Here is a 17,790-nt window from a genome sequence, read left to right on the forward strand (position 1 = left end):
AATACTATTCTCTAATGGCAGGATTAATTTAAATTCTGTAAGACTCCATTTAGAGTTGTTTTTATTGAATACCACTAAGATGATTATAGTTATTTGTGTCATTAATTCTTACCAGCCACAAAAAAAATATTTTAAAGAAATTAATCCACAGGCAAAATAATCCTATAAAGCTTTTTACTTCTATTTTTATTCAATAGCTGAATTTTAGATTTTCAAAATTTAATGGTTTTTTTTAAATTACATTCACACCATAAGGCTGGAGTTTTTGTCCGTAAGGGTAGACATAATAAAAACATACATAAAATGTTTTCAAAATTAATCCAAATGGGTTTTACATCCATCACTTTTAGATTTTACATCCATCACTACCAGACCTGAAAAAATAATGGGAATATGTAGTAGACTCAGTTATTTCTGTAAAAGGTACTGTTTAAGCATAGTAAAATACAGTATAATTGAGTGGGTTTTTTTAATTGTTTAGTTAGTTGATTAAAGTTAGTTTTTGTTTGTTTATATCTTTTGCTAGTTTATTTCAACTATTAAAATATTATGCCAAGAATGAAAAGTTATCTGCATAAATGCAAAACATACACATATGAAGACACACATACATAAGCCACACAATCTTTAACACATTAGAGATTAAACTAAGATTGACATTATGTGGTTAAATTCATGACAAATTGACAAAAGTTCCAAAGCACTGAGATCTTCATCAATAGAATTTTAAATATGGATCATAAACTTTCGTAAGAGAAGCAAAAGATGAAAAGAGTATTTTAACTTTTGTTTTAAGAGAATAAAAGTACAACTAAGAGGCTGAGTAGAAATGACCCATTATGTTTCGTGCTATATAGCCTGTTCCTTCTCTAGAGGGAGGTAGGTTCCTTCTCCAGCATTTGTTGTCAGTTTTTTGGCAACAAACCACTCAGATTTCTTCCTGTGTAAACTTCCCTTCCTATACAAATCATTCTTTAAATATTCATAGTTTTAATAACTACTCTATTTTTTCTACTTTTTAACAGTTCTTTTTTAGGTTAGCCTTAAATAAGGAAAAGAAAAAAAAAACAAAACACAAATCTTTTCCTCCACTATCATGGAAAATTATTCGAGTTTAAGTTTGGTTAACATTAGGTTCTTTGACCACGTTACTCAAACTATTAAGCCCAATTCTGACCATTATAATGATAACTTTTTAATACATACCTAGCAGAGCTTGGAATAAGCTGCTCTTAAAGATACCCATCACCTTTTTAACAGCATTTTTCAACTGCTGTTCCTCTGGTTTCCTTAATTTTTTGCAGTATTCTTCCAGTAATGATAAAGCTCGGTCAGTATCTGAAAAACATGATTTTAAAATTCTGTCTTATAGTCCTGGAAAAATAGGAACCTCATATATAACATGAAATGTACAAGTAATAAGAAGATGCATAACTTTTCATTATAAATTCCATATAATCAATAGATTCTCAAGAATATTTTTATTGATTTTTGCCCAATTCTTTTAATCAGAGCCAACTTAGGGTTGTAATTGATAAATGTAGTTCCAACATAAATGTTGGTTGATTTTTTTTGTTACATTAATAAGATAAAAATGAAACAACAAGGATGGCTTATGGTATAAACCTCCACTCACTCCTTCATCAATTTTGTGATTTCTTTGCTGAATCAAATAATTTTTTAGTAGTGGACAAATACTTCCTCAATGTCTATGCTAATCACAGTGTAACAGCTAGAGACATAATATGCTTTTACCTTGCACTTGCGTTAACATTTTCTTTATCACTTTTTTAGCAGAACAATAAATCAAGCCCTGATTTGTAGCATTTGCAATATCCAAGGTGTAAATATTCCCACCATGGCCAATTTCAAGATACCCACATGACTTAACTGAATGCAGACCCGGGAATTGATCACAGAGCTTTCCCACCATACAGATACAATAGATGCAAATAACCTCAAGAACATACGTAGTATCAAAATGTAGAAAAATATTAGGAAGTGATGAGTTTTGAGTATTTATTACTTTTATATTTAACATAATTCATTTAATGTAAGTTTACATAACTTAATGTTCAGACGGCTGCATTTAAACCAGTTTACAGATGTGTTAAAAATGTAACAGTAGGCTCTTACAAACTGACGTGGGCCCATTCCAGCACACCAATGCTTCCAAGGTAGCACTATCTTCTGGCTTTTCCTCCTATATCATGGCTGCCCTTTGTTCACTTTCTCTGGTTCCTTCTCATTCCTCAAGCCTCTAAACATCTGGAAACTCCTCTCTATTCTCATTCCGTAGGTAACTTTAGCAAGTCTCCTGGGCTTTAAATATTATCGGAACCCTTAAGACTCCCACGTTTATATTTATAGCTCAGGCATTTCCCCTTGAATCCCAGTCTCATATTAAACTGTACACTCAAGGGGCGCCTGGGTGGCGCAGTCGGTTAACCATCCGACTTCAGCCAGGTCACGATCTCGCGGTCCGTGAGTTCGAGCCCCGCGTCAGGCTCTGGGCTGATGGCTCAGAGCCTGGAGCCTGTTTCCGATTCTGTGTCTCCCTCTCTCTCTGCCCCTCCCCCGTTCATGTTCTGTCTCTCTCTGTCCCAAAAATAAATAAACGTTGAAAAAAAAATTTTTTAAACTGTACACTCAACATTTCCATTTGGATGTCTAGTGAGCATCTCAAACTTAACTTGTCAAAACTGAACTCCAGATCTTATCTACCTTTACTGCTTCTCCTGCAGTTGTTCTCTCTCGTCCTTCCAATTTTTCAGGCCAGAATCCTTGGAGTCATTTGTTGTTCTCCTTTTCTAATTCTCTACATATAATCCATCAGTGAATTCTGTTGGCTCTAACATCAAATACCACCACTATCATTTGCTCGTACTACCACCTGGTGCACCAATATCTACTACCCCCTGCATTATTGCAATAACCTCCTACCAACCTATATGCTACCACCTTTGCCTTCCTGCAGACTTTTCTGAACACAGCAGCCAGAAAGATCATAAGCCAGATAATGTCATCCCCAGTTCAAATCCTCCAGTGATTCCCCATCTCACTTAGCTTAAGACTACCTCACTGATTTCAGCTATTACTCCTCTCCCCTTGCTCAGTCTACTCCAACCACAGTGGTCTCTGCTCATTCTCACATATACTAAGAACTCTCCTACCCCAGGGTCTCTATACCTACTATTCTGCCTAATTATTCTTCCTTCAGATATCCATAAAGCTTGTTCCTTCACTTCCATATCTCTGCTCCTATACCACCGTATCAGTGAGGTCTTCCCAAATTTCCTCTATAACATAGCAAATCTTAAGTTTACTCCATTGAAAGAAGGGAGAATTTCAATAGGCAGTCAGGAGTGGAGACGGATGTCATGTAATTAGTTTGTCACCTAAAAAGGTTATAAATAAAAATGAATGTTGATGCACAGGGAGCCCTCTCCAATTTTAAAGCAAAGCATAAACATATGCTAGTACATTTGCACAGAATTTTGATTTTTTAAATGCTTTCATACTTTGCCCAATAAAATATTTTAACTCTTTGAGTCAAGAACCAATATTTGAACTCACATTTTGACAACAGTTAAAAAATCAGCTGTTTCCCTGAAATGATAGTAGCTTATAGATCTCATACTCTAATTCATTCCTAACCACTAATGTAAGTAATCAACAATACCATAATTATACCTTCCTCAGTACTTCTACGTATCTTTGGGCTCCAGATTTCAAGCTTTAGTCTTTTTCATCCCTTCATTTGTTAGGTAGTCTTTGAAAATGTACTTAAACCTAGGCATCTTTTTTTTTCCTTTTTTTTACAATTATATTTTTAAGCTCTTTTTTAGCTTTGTGTCATTTTTGTAGGTATTCTCTTACTCTGATCTTTTATTCTTGTGAATAAAACTCATTTAAAATGAATTTTGAATTTAACGATACATTAAAAAAAGGTATCAACAGCATTTCCATAATCACATCTATAAATATAATTTGTTAGATAAGAGGACTTCCACTAATTCATTCAACACATATTTACTGAATAACTACCCAGGGAAGACACTGTATTGATTCAAAGCAGCTAGATGTTCTCTAAACCAATAAAGCTTATTATGCTTCTCATCTCTGTATGAGAAAAACCTGACACATAAAATAAGATGCTAGAATATAAGAAAAACAAATGGTCAAATATGGTCAAGTTTCCCTTAGACTTTTGCATGCCAGCATCTAGTGCTGGAATTATGGCTGCCCTTTTTTCTTCTTTCGGTTGTCAGTAATGATCACCTTCTTGTGTCAATTCCATTATGCCCTTTAGCTCACTCTACCGAAATTCTTATTTCTGAATAATGAGAGCATAATATCCAGGGTAACCTAAAACTAGATACCTGTGAAAAGATGAAAACATCAAGCAAAAAAATAAAAAAGACAAGATGACAAGGATCCTGTTTTATGAGACAAAAACCCCTAGCCAGATGTTGACAAGTTGGATAAAGTAGAAAATTGAGATAATTATCCAATCAGCACTAATACTTTAATTGACATTCAAATAACCAGTTAGAAGTGGAGAATTTTTCACCTGAATTGCCAGTATAATGACCACAATTCTCTTCTCCTATTTTCTTCATTAAAAGAAATCTATCTTCATAGGACTCCACCATCTACTGGAAGAATGAAACTACATTTGGACTACCTGAAGGCAGACACAAGAAGAAATGGAGAGTGGGGAATAATTTTGCAAAATAAAAATTTTTGCAGGAAATATGCAATGCAATGCAATGCAAAGGACATAGTGACTGTTACATAATTGCAATTGTAGGTAATCATGTGTCAGCTAATTAAGGTTCAACTTCTTGGTTTAAGAATAGCATTTCCAGAAGTTATAAATAATTTGGGACAGGTAATTTAAATTTGAAACAGTGAATGGCAATAGTGCTAACAAATGAGCTTTTAAAAAAAAGAAAATATGACACATAAAATTATTTGCCACAACTTAAAAATGGACAAATTACAGAATATATGGTGTTAAGAAAATTATGATGAAAGTATAGTAGGAGAAAAGGTGAACTTAATACACAAATCTTTAAGAGCAGAGCAGTTAGAATAATGAAATTCCTTTACGTAAATCTATGCAAAATTTTTTATAGCTCAAAAAGAACTTCTACATGCATTTTATCTGATTCTCACCACTAAGAAGTCATATCAGGTCTAATATACAGGAAACTTAAATCCATAGTAGCTTGTCCAAGAGCACAGAGCTACTAAATAACATATTTGGAGCTTAATGTTAAAGCTTTTGATTGCAAGTATAGTGTTCTCTCCACAATACTACCCTTAATCCTTCAGAACAGAATTGAGTAAATTGCTATAAAAAAGAAAAGAAAAGAAAAGAACTTGGTCAATCAGACATAAATTGTTTGGGTGAATTTTAAAATCTAGTGTTAAATGTTGAATAACTAATTTTCACAAGCATGCAATTAACATAAAAATTGTATTCATAACATAAATAAATAACATATAAATGGCCCTACCTTTAAAAGTCTGGTAGATCAAAATAATAAGTTCTTTCTTACTAGAATTAAGTTCTATTTTTGAGTATCTAGCTATGTTCCAGACACTGGAAACTCAATATTAAACAAGATAGGCAATATTCTGCACTTAGAGATTTTTGTCTGAAAGTAAAGATAATTAAATAGGAAATTCCAACAAAGTAAAATATTAAAATAGAGTGTAATAATGTTATGATGAGGTACCAGGTGCCATGGGAGGAAAGAAGCTGATGCCAATAGAGACCATGTAAAATTTGTCCTTATACCCAAGGAGGAATAACAAGCCATGGAAGAACTTTTTTTAAAATGTTTATTCATTTATTTTGAGAGGGAGGGGTAGAGTGATAGGGAGAGAGAGAATCTGAAGTAGGCTCCGTGTTCAGTGCAGAGCCCAACATGGGGCTCGATCTCACGATGCTGTGATCATGGCCTGAGCCAAAATCAAGAGTCAGATGCTTAACCAACTGAGCCACCCAGGTACCCCAACCCTGGAAGATTTTTAAGTGAAGATGAGCATGACCATTTTTTAAAGCTTTAGAAAGAGCACTTTAACTACAGTGTGATAAATATCACTTAAAACAAGTAAGAACAACTAGGTTTTCTTTTTCTCATACCATTTTAAGTAAATACAGGCAACACTGCAGTAATAATTTTTATTATTACTTATGACACATGTTTACTAGCAAATAAAAATATTTTATTAGGAAATATTTATATACGCTTAATTCTTATTATTGGTTTTTGTTATTTTATAAATTAAGGATATTCATATGAAAATAATAAAATGATAAATGCTAATAGAAAAGTCACCTTGTGCCAGGTCTTTAGAACGAACTTTTTAGTATTAAAATTTACACTTCAGGGGAGCGTGGGTGGCTGACAATTAAACATCTGACTCTTGATTTTGGCTCAGGTCATGATCTCACGGTTCGTCAGATTGAGCCCAGCATCGGGCTCTGCACAGGCTTTGGATTCTCTCTCCCTCTCTCTCTACCCCATCCCCACTCATGCACAGACCCATGCATGTTCTCTCTCTGTCTCTTAAAATAAATAAATAAATAAACTTTAAAAAATAAAATACAATTTACAATTCAAGGCAATACAACAAAGGTGTCATTTTATTACTAAGATTCTAGTTTTTGTTGAGCAATGCTAAGCATTCTGCATAGATCACCTTTTCAATATTCACAAGAATCCTAAGAAATACTAATATACATATTTTTCAAATGAAGACATGTCAAGTGAGAGAAATGAAATAACTTATCCAAGGCTACACAACCAGTAAGTACTGAAACCAGGATTCAAATCCTGATCTGGCTGGCACCAAAGCCAACTTTTAATATTATGCCACACTGATACCTAACTTACTGGGAAAAAATCATAGTGTTTCTTCTTTCTGTAATTGTTCTCAGTATAATTACTCCTCCTACCCACCCACCCCCCAAAAACTGTTTCAATATAATTCAACAAACACCTATTGATAGTATATTTCCCCTGTGGAAACCAAAAGATATTATATAAAGTAGTGAACTTTTTTTAGTGTTTATTTATTTTTTGAGAGAGAGAAAGAGACAGAGCACGAGTGGGGGAGGGGCAGAGGCAAGGAGACACAGAATCCAAAGCAGGCTCCAGGCTCTGAGCTGTCAGCACAAGAGCCCGATGCAGGGCTCAAACTCACAGACTGCAAGATCATGACCCAAGCCAAAGTCGAAGTCGGATGCTTAACTGACTGAGCCACCCAAGAGCCCCTAAAGTGGTGAATTTTTATTGCTACCTTTCAGATAGACGTTTTCACATTTTCTATAGAACTGTTGAAGAGACCAATGTGGAAATTGCAAGGTTAAGTAGTAATAAATAGAAAGAAAAGACAATAGTAAATTTCACCTTCAGCTGAATATTGAAATATGCATCATTCCAGTTGCAGCAAACTAGAAAAAGACAATGAAGAAAGAAATAAAACTTGGAATTTGAATTATGGAAAAAATGTCTGGCCAGATTTAGAGCAGATCTAAAGATTGTAATCATTTTGTAAATATTGGAAGGTTTATAAATTACTTTGGCATCAATGAAAGAGATAATACTCATAAGAAATATTGCCATAATCAATAAAGAAGCACAGTATGGCATTTCCTGTCTATAAGAAGATGTGTCCGTGCCATAACTGGGCAGACTTACTCCGAAGCTAACCAGGAAGCTAGACCCATCCACTGACAAAACAGGACCCTGACTCTGAACACAATTTTCCTCCTCCTTGAACCAAAAGGAAAAAAAAGTATTCTGATGAAAAGCATTTGTGTAGCACTTTCCTCCTGACAAAACAATTTTTACATAGGCTATATATTTTTATTTGGCCATCATAATAATCCTAAGAGGTGAGTACAATTAATATAGTCGTTTTAAGATGAGGAATTTGAAGCTGTTTCTGTCAATTTTCTTTAGATAATTTAGCCAGCTAATGGTAAAGGCTGGATCCCTGGGCTCTTCTCCACTGTGCGATGATGTCATTCATTTGTTCCAAGAACACCACACTCATACAATGAAAAGAACACTGGATGAGCCTCTGGTCCTGATTCTATCACTAACTTTCTAAAATTGAAGTTCATATATGTTACCATATTTGATGTGGAAAAGAAACATTAAGCAGATAACTAGTTTTGCATTTTACTGCCTCAAGGGAGATATGTGCCAGGGCAGAAAAAAGCAATTTTTAAGTTTTTCCAGTTTTGCTTTCCTAAAACCTAAGCACTCAAACTAAGACTTTGTTACAGAAAGAGAGAGAAAGACATCTTCTAGCACCTCTCCAGTCTAGAAGAAGATTTTCTCAGCTGAAGAAGAGAGGTCTTTGAATTAATTCCAAGGCAGCAGGGATCTAGGCTCTGCTTCCTGAAAGCATTTCCTAGAAGGCAGAAAGAAGCCAGTGAGGAAGAGCATCATAATTGCACCTAGGTAAAGAGAAACACAGAAATTCGGGGTTGGGGGTGGGGGAATCTATGTCTTGGAAGTAGCAAATCACTGCTAGACCAGAAAGGAACTATCTAGACACAACAACTCTTGTCATAGAGGTAAGCTATTGCATATGGGATGATCGAGGACCAGATGATGTCACCATTCCAGGCAGAACTCTACCATGACCCCGGAGAAGTAGGAAAAACCTGAAAAGTGATTGGAGTAATTGTATTCACCACTCAGTGACTAAGAGTCAAAAATAAAGTTGATCTATAGAAAATGAATGGATATTTCTTACAAAACTAAATTTATAGACTAAAGTCTATCTCAATGATTATCTGATCTTAAAGCCAGGTTTTCTGACTACTAGTACAGGTTTTTATCACAGTATCATTGCTATTGATGATGAGAAGGAGGAGGAGAAGGAGGAAGAGGTGGAGGAGGAGGAGGAGGAGGAGGAGGAGGAGGAGGAGGGGGAGGAGAGACCTCATGGTGAAAAGTTCAATGCAAAGAAAATAAATAATGATCTGAAACAGTATCTTATAATCCCCCACATTGGTAAACCTCTACTGGTCTTTTGTGTCTCATCCTAAATGTCACCTATCCAGAAAGAGTTCCCTGGTTTCTCTAGATGAGTTTGGGTATTCCTCATCGGTTTCCATGACACTGAAATTGCCTGTTTCAACATCTATCTCCTTAATAAATTTTAATCATCATAAAGGCAGACACTGAATATAATTTCCCACTGGGAAACATGCACCTAGCACAGTGCCTGGTACATAGCAGGTGCTCAATATATCTTTGGTGAGTGGATAAGTGACAGAATAAATAAATGAAACTAAAGTTATTGTCTTGAATACATACACATTTAGCTTTTAAAAGAATTTATAGTCTATTATTCAAAAGGGATTTTAAATTGAACAGAACTTAATGATTTATTCCAAGTCTTATCACAGAGTCAATGATAAAGATTCCACAGGTCTCTAAGATTATAGGCCCCCTACAGAAACTTCAAAATCTTATCTAACAGAGTTAGGGCCTCAGTGGCTAACAAGATGGTGTCATCAGAAGAAATGGGATACATAATCTTGCCATACTTGTCCACTGTCTTTGAAAGTTTTAACTGAATTCATTTCTACAGAATTTTCTACTTTTTATGCATTGTTTCTCTTGTTCCAAAATACTAAAACAAATCAGGTCAGGAGATTGGTTTCATAATGTAGGTGATTTGGCCATTAATTCTTGAAATAGCTTTGAGAAACTTACTAAAAATTGAACCTATGCAGAAAGCTTACTACTTGGAATTCAGAGTGACTGACTGGACTGAAGAGAGTAGGTAAAACTCATGATCCTTTGCTGACAAAGCAACCTAAATTGAGGATACAGAGCCCTCGTGCCTTGACTGATAAAAATTCCTGAGCTGGAGAAGAGGTCCTCTCCCCGTAGTTTTAAAAAAGTTTTTTATACATCTTAGCCTGATAGTAAGAAATATTTTATAATCACTGAAATGGTTACACAGTAAATATTAATAGGAGCATATAATGAGAATATATAATTAATAAATAAGGGGATTCTTATAGTTTAGTGAATATACTGTTATAAAAGAGTGAGTGAGTGATTGATTGGCAAAGGCATGAATGAATTGAATGCCTTAATTCCTTGTTTTAAAAATCTAATATTTTTTGTACATCTTCCTACTGACTAGACTCTTCTACTCAAAGAAGTAACCAGTGATAGGCCTAAAGGAGAGATAAAATATTCTATCATATAGAGAATACTTGGGCAGTTTCCCAAAAACCTAACAGTTCAAATATTTCAGGTATCAAGTCATTAGCATATCATTTTCACACTTTCCCAATATATAAGAATTGTAGAATAAATTCAATTAACAGATAACTTTAATACTATGCCTAACGTTTGCTTCATAACATAGTCTTAACCAGTAGTTGAATACAAACACTTCTCTCTCCAGAATTCTCTCTCTTTATGCTTCCTGAAATGATGAGTATCTTCCAACCTCAAGAATCTGTGGCTTCATGGTTTGCAGTAATTCTCAAAACCAAAGTCAAGGTGACCCTTTTGAGGAATTTTAAATCTAAAAAAAATCTTTGGTAAACAATCATTTTACTTTTACTTACAGAAATTAGAAAAACTATCTTTTCCCATCCCTCTCTAGGAAGATTCAGTTCTTAACTCATTTGAGTTTTACTGACTGAGAAAAAGAAAAAATATGAAGTTTGTGAAATGGAAAAAATGTCTGGATATAACACTGGTATGGCAAATATGAAAGTTCAAACACAAAGTTAGTAAAAGGAATAAAATAGCCACTCAAGTACGATCAATTCAGGCACACATTTTCCCCTTTAGTGAATCTGAAAAAAAAAAATTCTAACAACTTGAGAAAAGTTAGAAATGGAAAGAGAATACATCCAAATAATGAAAGGAAAATATAAATTACTAAGATACTATGAGAAAGAAATTAAGCCACAAAGTACAAGAAACATAATGAAAGAAGAAAACTTCAAATGAGCAAGGAATGAACAGAAGAGTTTAAAGGGGTTCCTTCCCTAGGGAGAGGAAGAAAATAATAAAAACAAAATGACACCTTTAGAAAGTACAGACAACCAAAAGGAAAGATTGTGAACTCAGAAAACAACAATCTCAATTTCAGGGATGCCCAGGAGATACATGGATGTATCAAGTCTTACTTAGAATTCTAATTACACAACACTCTTCAGCTTCCTCTCAAAAGAACAATATCAAAACATATGAGTTATGAATACGATGGTATTTAACTTCCAGTTCCTGGTAAAAATAAGTTTATACACACTCTATTATACCACTGAGAATAGCTGTAAAAAAAGAATTTAAAGGAAATAAAATGTTATACAAATGAAAACTGTCAGATAGACTTTTATACCAATTTAAAAGAAGCCCAGAGGATAATAAGACAATTTTTAAAAAAAATTTTTATTCTTTATTTATTTTTGGGAGAGAGACAGTGATACAGAGTGTGAGTGGGGGAGGAACAGAGAGAGAGGGAGACACAAAATCTGAAGTGGGATCCAGGCTCTGAGCTGTCAGCACAGAGCCCAACACAGGGCTTCAAGTCACAAACCGCAAGATCATGACCCGAGCCGAAGTCAGATGCTTAACCGACTGAGCCACCCAGGCACCCCAATAAGACAATTTTTTTTAACACAGACATGGGAGGCACATGGGTAGTTCATCAGTTATGCATGACATTCTTGACTTCAGCTCAGGGAGGTCATGATCTCACAGTTTGTGAGTTCAAGCCCCACGTTGGACTCTATGCTAATAGCGTGGAGCCTGCTTGGGATTCTCTGTCTCCCTCTCTCTCTCTGCCCCTCGCCACTAGTGCTCTCTCTCTCTCAAAATAAACAAACTTTTAAAACATAAATTAAAAAATTAAAGCAACATAATGTATTTTTCTAAGTAGATCAGTTCATAAATGACATAATACATAGATTTTAGCATAATCCAAATACATTCTTGTCTTGCTAATTAGAACTTGTTGATTCCTTAAAAAAGTTGACCCTGGCACAAAAACAGACACTCCGATCAATGGAACATAATAGAGAACCCAGAAATGGACCCACAAACATATGGCCAACTAATCTTTGACAAAGCAGCAAACAATATCCACTGGAATAAACACAGTCTCTTCAGCAAGTGGCGCTGGGAAAACTGGACAGTGACATGCAGAAGAATGAACCTGGACCAATTTCTTACATCATACACAAAAATAAACTCAAAATGTATGAAACACCTAAATGTAAGACAGGAAGCCATCAAAATCCTCGAGGAGAAAGCAGGAAAAACCTCTCTGATTTTGGCCGCAGCAACTTGTTACTCAACAAGTCTCCAGAGGCAAGGGAAACAAAAGCAAAAATGAACTATTGGGACTGCATCCAAATAAAAAGCTTCTGCACAGCAAAGGAAACATCAGCAAAACTAAAAGGCTACCAACACAATGGGAGAAGATATTTGCAAATTACATATCAGTTAGCATTAAAATCTATGAAGAACTTAACAAACCCACCCAAAAAACAAATAATCCAGTGAAGAAATGGGCAAAAGACATGAATAGACACTTCTTCAAAGAAGACATCCAGATGGCCAACTGACACGTGAAAAAATGCTCCACATCACTCATCATCAGGGAAATACAAGTCAAAACCACCATGAGATACCACCTCACACCTGTCAGAATGGCTAACATTAACAACACAGGCAACAACAGATGTTGGCAAGGATGCGGAGAAAGAGGATCTCTTTTGCACTGCTGTTGGGAATGCAAACTGGTGCAGCCACTCTGGAAAAACAGTATGGAGGTTCCTCAAAAAACTAAAAATAGAACTACCCTAAGATCCAGCAATTGCACTACTAGGCATTTATCCACAGGATACAGGTATGCTGTTTCGAAGGGGCACATGCACCCCCATGTTTGTAGCAGCACTATCAACAATAGGCAAAGTATGGAAAGACCCCAAATGTCCATCGATGGATGAATGGATAAAGAAGATGTGGACATTTGGGGTCTTTCCATATATATACATACATATATATATACACATACATATATATATACACACATATATATACATTCCATATATATACATACATATATATACACACACACACACACATACACATACAATGGAGTATTACTCAGCAATCAAAAAGAATGAAATCTTGCCATCTTGCCATTTGCAACCATGTGGATGGAATTAGAGGGTATTATGCTAAGCAAAATTAGTCAGAGAAAGACAAATATCATATGACTTCATTCATATGAGGCCTTTAAGACATAGAACAGATGAACACAAGGGAAAGGAAACAAAAATAATATATAAACAGGGAGGGGGGACAAAATATAAGAGACTCTTAAATATGGAGAACAAACAGATGGTTACTAGAGGGGTTGTGGGAAGGGGGATGGGCTAAATGGGTAAGGGGCATTAAAGAATCTACTCTTGAAATCACTGTTGCACTATATGGTAACTAACTTGGATGTAAATTTAAAAAATAAAAACATTAAAATTAAAAGAAAAAGTTGACCCATTACCATCAATTCAGTATTAAAGAAGGAAGGAAGAGGAGAGAGAGAAAAAAGGAAGAAGAGGAAAAGAAAGAAGGAAGGAAATAAACATTAAACTATTTCTCATAAAGTATAATTTTCAATTATGTATCTGTAATTTCTGTAACTTCCATCAAAGGTAGGAACTTTTGAGAAACTCAGCCTATTGGGCTTAGAAACCTTACAATCAACCTGCTTACTATTGGTGGGAATACAAACTGGTGCAGCAACTATGGAAAACAGTATGGAGATTCCTCAAAATATTAAAAATTGAAATACTATGTGATCCAGGAATTTCATTCTTGGATATATACCCAAAAAAACCAAAACGCTAATTTGAAAATAGTTTACTACAGCATATTTACAATAGCCCAGGTATGGAAGCAACCCAAGTATTCATCAACACATGAATGGAGAAGATGTGGTACACACATACACACAGACACACACACACACACTGGAATGAAAATCTTGCCACTTGTGACAACATGGATGGACCTACAGAGTGTTATGCTAAGTGAAGTAAGTCAGAAAGAAAAAGGCAAATATTATATGGTTTCACCAATATCTGAAATCTAAAAACCAAAAACAATTGAATAAACAAACAAAAGACAGAAACGGAGCCATAAACACAGAGAACAAACAGATGGTTGCCAGGTTGGGTGACAGACAGGTAGGGGGGATGGGCAAAATGGGTGAAGGGGAGTAGGAAGTACAGGCTTGCAGTTAGGGAATGAATAAGTCATGAAGATAAAAGATACAGCACAGGGAACACAGTCAAAGGTATTATAATGGAGTTGTATGGTGACCGATGGGGCTACACTTGTGAGCAAAGTATAATGTGCAGACTTGCCACACTATGTTGCACATCTGAAACTAATGTAATGCTGTGTACCAATTATACATCAATAATATTTTTAAGACATCATTTTAAAAAAAGACACCTGCTTAGTTAAATTATACCTAGAACATCAAGTACCTTTTTCCACCTCATTCCCAGATGCCTTTTTATCCCTTTCACTCTACCCTCCCTCTCTCCTTTCTCTCTTCCCCTCTTCTCCCCCCCACTACATATACACCTAGACAATGTGTTTAAATTCAATTATTAGTCTAAAATAAGGCAATCCAAAAGGGACAATGTCTAGAGAACAAGTGGTAGAGAGAGTAAAAACACAAAGTGAAGTAAGTCAAAGAGCCATGCCATTTATTGGCTACATTACCAAAACCATTCTTGTTCCAGACAAACCAACTGTGCCAGATCTGGACAGGTATGGCTCCAAAATCTCTCAGAGAGTTTTGTTTCTCTTGGTGATATTAAGGGGGAGAGAAGAAGAAGAAAACAACCCCAGTCTTCAATCCAATGTACAGAGGAACATTTCTAGGTGTTTCAGAGGTTTTATATATCATTGTCCATCTCTATAGATACCAGTTGGCTAAAGTATCTCACTGATTATTGACTTTCCTCAATGCATCTTCCAACTCCACAGGTAGAAGGATTAGACATTGTGCAGAGCCAGATTGCCTTAACCTCACCTGACCTTTACTTTCAGTGTGTAGCAACTCATAACTGGTCAGCACTTGGATCTATGCTAGCCCGATATAGTGGAGTCCAAGGGTGTCGAATAAATTTTGGTTGGAAACTCTCAAGTGGGGCCACTGGGTGGCTCAGTCGGTTAAGCATCCCACCCTTGGTTTCGGCTCAGGTTATGATCTCTCACATTTCATGGGTTCAAGCCCAGCTTTGGGCTCCATGTTGTCAGTGTGGAGCCTGCTTGGGATTCTCTCTCTTCCTCTTTCTCTGCCCCCTGCCCCCCACTCTCTCTCAAAATAAATAAATTTTTAAAATACCTCGAGAAAATTCTTTATAGTTGATCTGATCTTCCACGCTATGTCAAAACAACAACAACAAAAACTGGTTTCATGAGGATCCTTGGGAACAAAGCTAACCTGGGGTAGATCTAGGTTAAAGTGAATCCCTTGGCCTAATCTAAAATAAACTATACTTTAGGAAACCACTGGATCTTGATCAATTCTGGAGAGGGAGCAGGGAGTCAGAGGTTTGCCTCATTTGGTAAACTTGTCAATTGTGTTCTTAGATGATACATACCCTCTGGAAAAGCACAGCAGTTACTGGAGTTGTGCTTCATCACAGAAGTGAATATTTACACTACAGGAAACCCAAGCATGAAATCTATTTTTAATCAGAAGATTGATAAATCCATAATTTTGTTCAGTATAAACAACTCTGTTATCTTTCACAACTAGGTAATTCACTTGATAAATATTAAATCCATGAGGAAGAGCTCCACTGTGCAAATTTTATTTTTAAAGATTGTTCAAAAGTAACCTTTAACAAGCTAAGAACACAGGCTAAAGAAACGCTCAAATCTGTGGTATCAAATTTATGCTGATTATGAATGGTAATTTAGACAACCTGATTTATGAAATCACAAATGTCTGTAATTAAATACTATAGCCCTACTTCATTTTACTTTAGCAAAATAATATTAATGATGTACCACAGAGAAGACATTATTACAATAAATATTTCGCAAAGCCTAAGGAAAATTTTACTCTCAAATGGAAAACAGTTTAAATAGCAAATACCAGAACCAAAAAAAGGGAGAAACATATATTATATAGGAAGCTTCATTGCCCACCTTTCTTCTTGACTGGCATTCTTGGGTCTGTCCACTGCCACAGGATTCAAGATCTTTTCAGGTCTCAACTTGATCCAGCTGGACTGAGGCCAAGAGCCAGGTAACTGTTGCAAACCACTTCACTGTTCAATTTTGAAATCCAGGCTGTCTTCTCTTTCAATAAGGAAAAAAATGATGTATTTTTCCCCACAATTAAACTTTTGACACTGCCCACAGAGTTCAGGAAAAAATAACCTTGAGTTTTTCGATTTTTATAAAATATTTATTCTGTTAAAAAAAATTGAGAAAATTATCGTAAGCATAGAAAATGTTATTAAAACTCTTCTTCAGGCATCAACATTTTTGGAATTCAATGACTAACTCAATTAAGGCACAAACCAAATTTATACAGCTGTCTCATTACTCAATACATGATCGAATTCAGATGAACTGGTTGATGATAAAGATTCTCAATTCTTTAGAGAAAAATTTAATCTCCCCAACAAAAAATACTTTTAAAAACCTTTTTGACTCTGGTGTCTAAAAAGGTGGGTGAGTTTGAACAGTTTTCTGGGGCAGTACACAGACTGAAAGGCCCCCTTTTTATTTACTGGACCAGAAGTTCCAGATCTCACCCCCTCAGTAAGACAGGATCCAGCTTGCTGTCACTTTCATTTTTTTCTTCAGTGCTCTCCAAGCCCCTCAGGCTTAATCCTTAATGCCCCTCTGATTCTGATCCTCCCATGTATTAACCGAGAGGATTGAAAAGAAGGAAAGCAATCCCTTGGCATGGAGACATTAAAGTGACAGTGCTACTCAATGGGCACTTGATGCAGGATGAGTTGGCGAAGCAGATTTCTTCACACTGGAGTCATTCACATCATGCCATCTCTTCGCATCCAAGCAGCTCCCTATCCGGCGAGGAAAAACACTGAGACTGTTCGAGAGAAGTCAAACCTTCCCCCAAAGGTGTTTTCTGAGACGATGTAGTAGTATTAGGCATGTGAGCACAAGCTGTGCAAACGGTTCGCGATTTCCTAAATGAGAGTTCTGCTGCTTGGCTTCCACATCCACCCCTTCTATCTTTCTCCAAACTACCCACCTTCCTTTTGCAGAAAAGACAAGAAATCTCTCTGCTACCGCTGGCCACCCCTGCCCACACCCCGTTCTTATATAGAAGTGCACAGAAATGTCCTGCACCCTCCACGCGATGAAGTGTTTCCTCAGGCAGGAAAAACAGCAGCACTAGAAATTATATAACTCTCGAATTTGGCTTCTCTAAGACATGGAGACTGGAGGGTCGGGGGTTGCTGGTCTGGGAGATACTGCTGGGCACTGAACGTGCACAAAAGGGCGCCAGGCCTATTCGCAGCGCCCCCCACCCCCACCCCGAAACACCGGCTGGCAAAGGGGTCTTCTTGGGGAGTGGGGGGGGGGGGGTCTTTCTCTGGTCCCTTCCAAATGGGGTGAAAAGATGGAATATGAGGTAACTAAAGACTGGGAGAGGAGACACACCGCTGGGAGGATGAGGGGGGGAGCGGGGAGGAGGCTGGTCGGGTCC

General features: G+C 36.3%; 1 protein-coding gene across 1 annotated transcript in view; it reads right to left on the reverse strand.

Annotated features, from left to right (window-relative positions):
• The window catches only part of DLG2 (discs large MAGUK scaffold protein 2), a 2,103,489-nt gene extending 2,086,112 nt beyond the window's left edge, over positions 1–17,377 (reverse strand). The window contains exons 1-2 of the mRNA XM_040489720.1: positions 16,251–17,377; positions 1,207–1,338 (exon numbers count right to left, since the gene is read on the reverse strand). Coding sequence (XP_040345654.1) covers positions 1,207–1,338; positions 16,251–16,269 — 151 coding nt within the window. The 5' untranslated portion in view covers positions 16,270–17,377. The remainder of the gene's footprint in view (positions 1–1,206; positions 1,339–16,250) is intronic.
• Between the last annotated feature and the right edge of the window lie 413 nt (positions 17,378–17,790).

The sequence above is a fragment of the Herpailurus yagouaroundi genome, unplaced genomic scaffold (assembly GCF_014898765.1).
Source record: "Herpailurus yagouaroundi ecotype Mexico unplaced genomic scaffold, PumYag 180, whole genome shotgun sequence".
Lineage (NCBI taxonomy): Eukaryota > Metazoa > Chordata > Mammalia > Carnivora > Felidae > Herpailurus > Herpailurus yagouaroundi.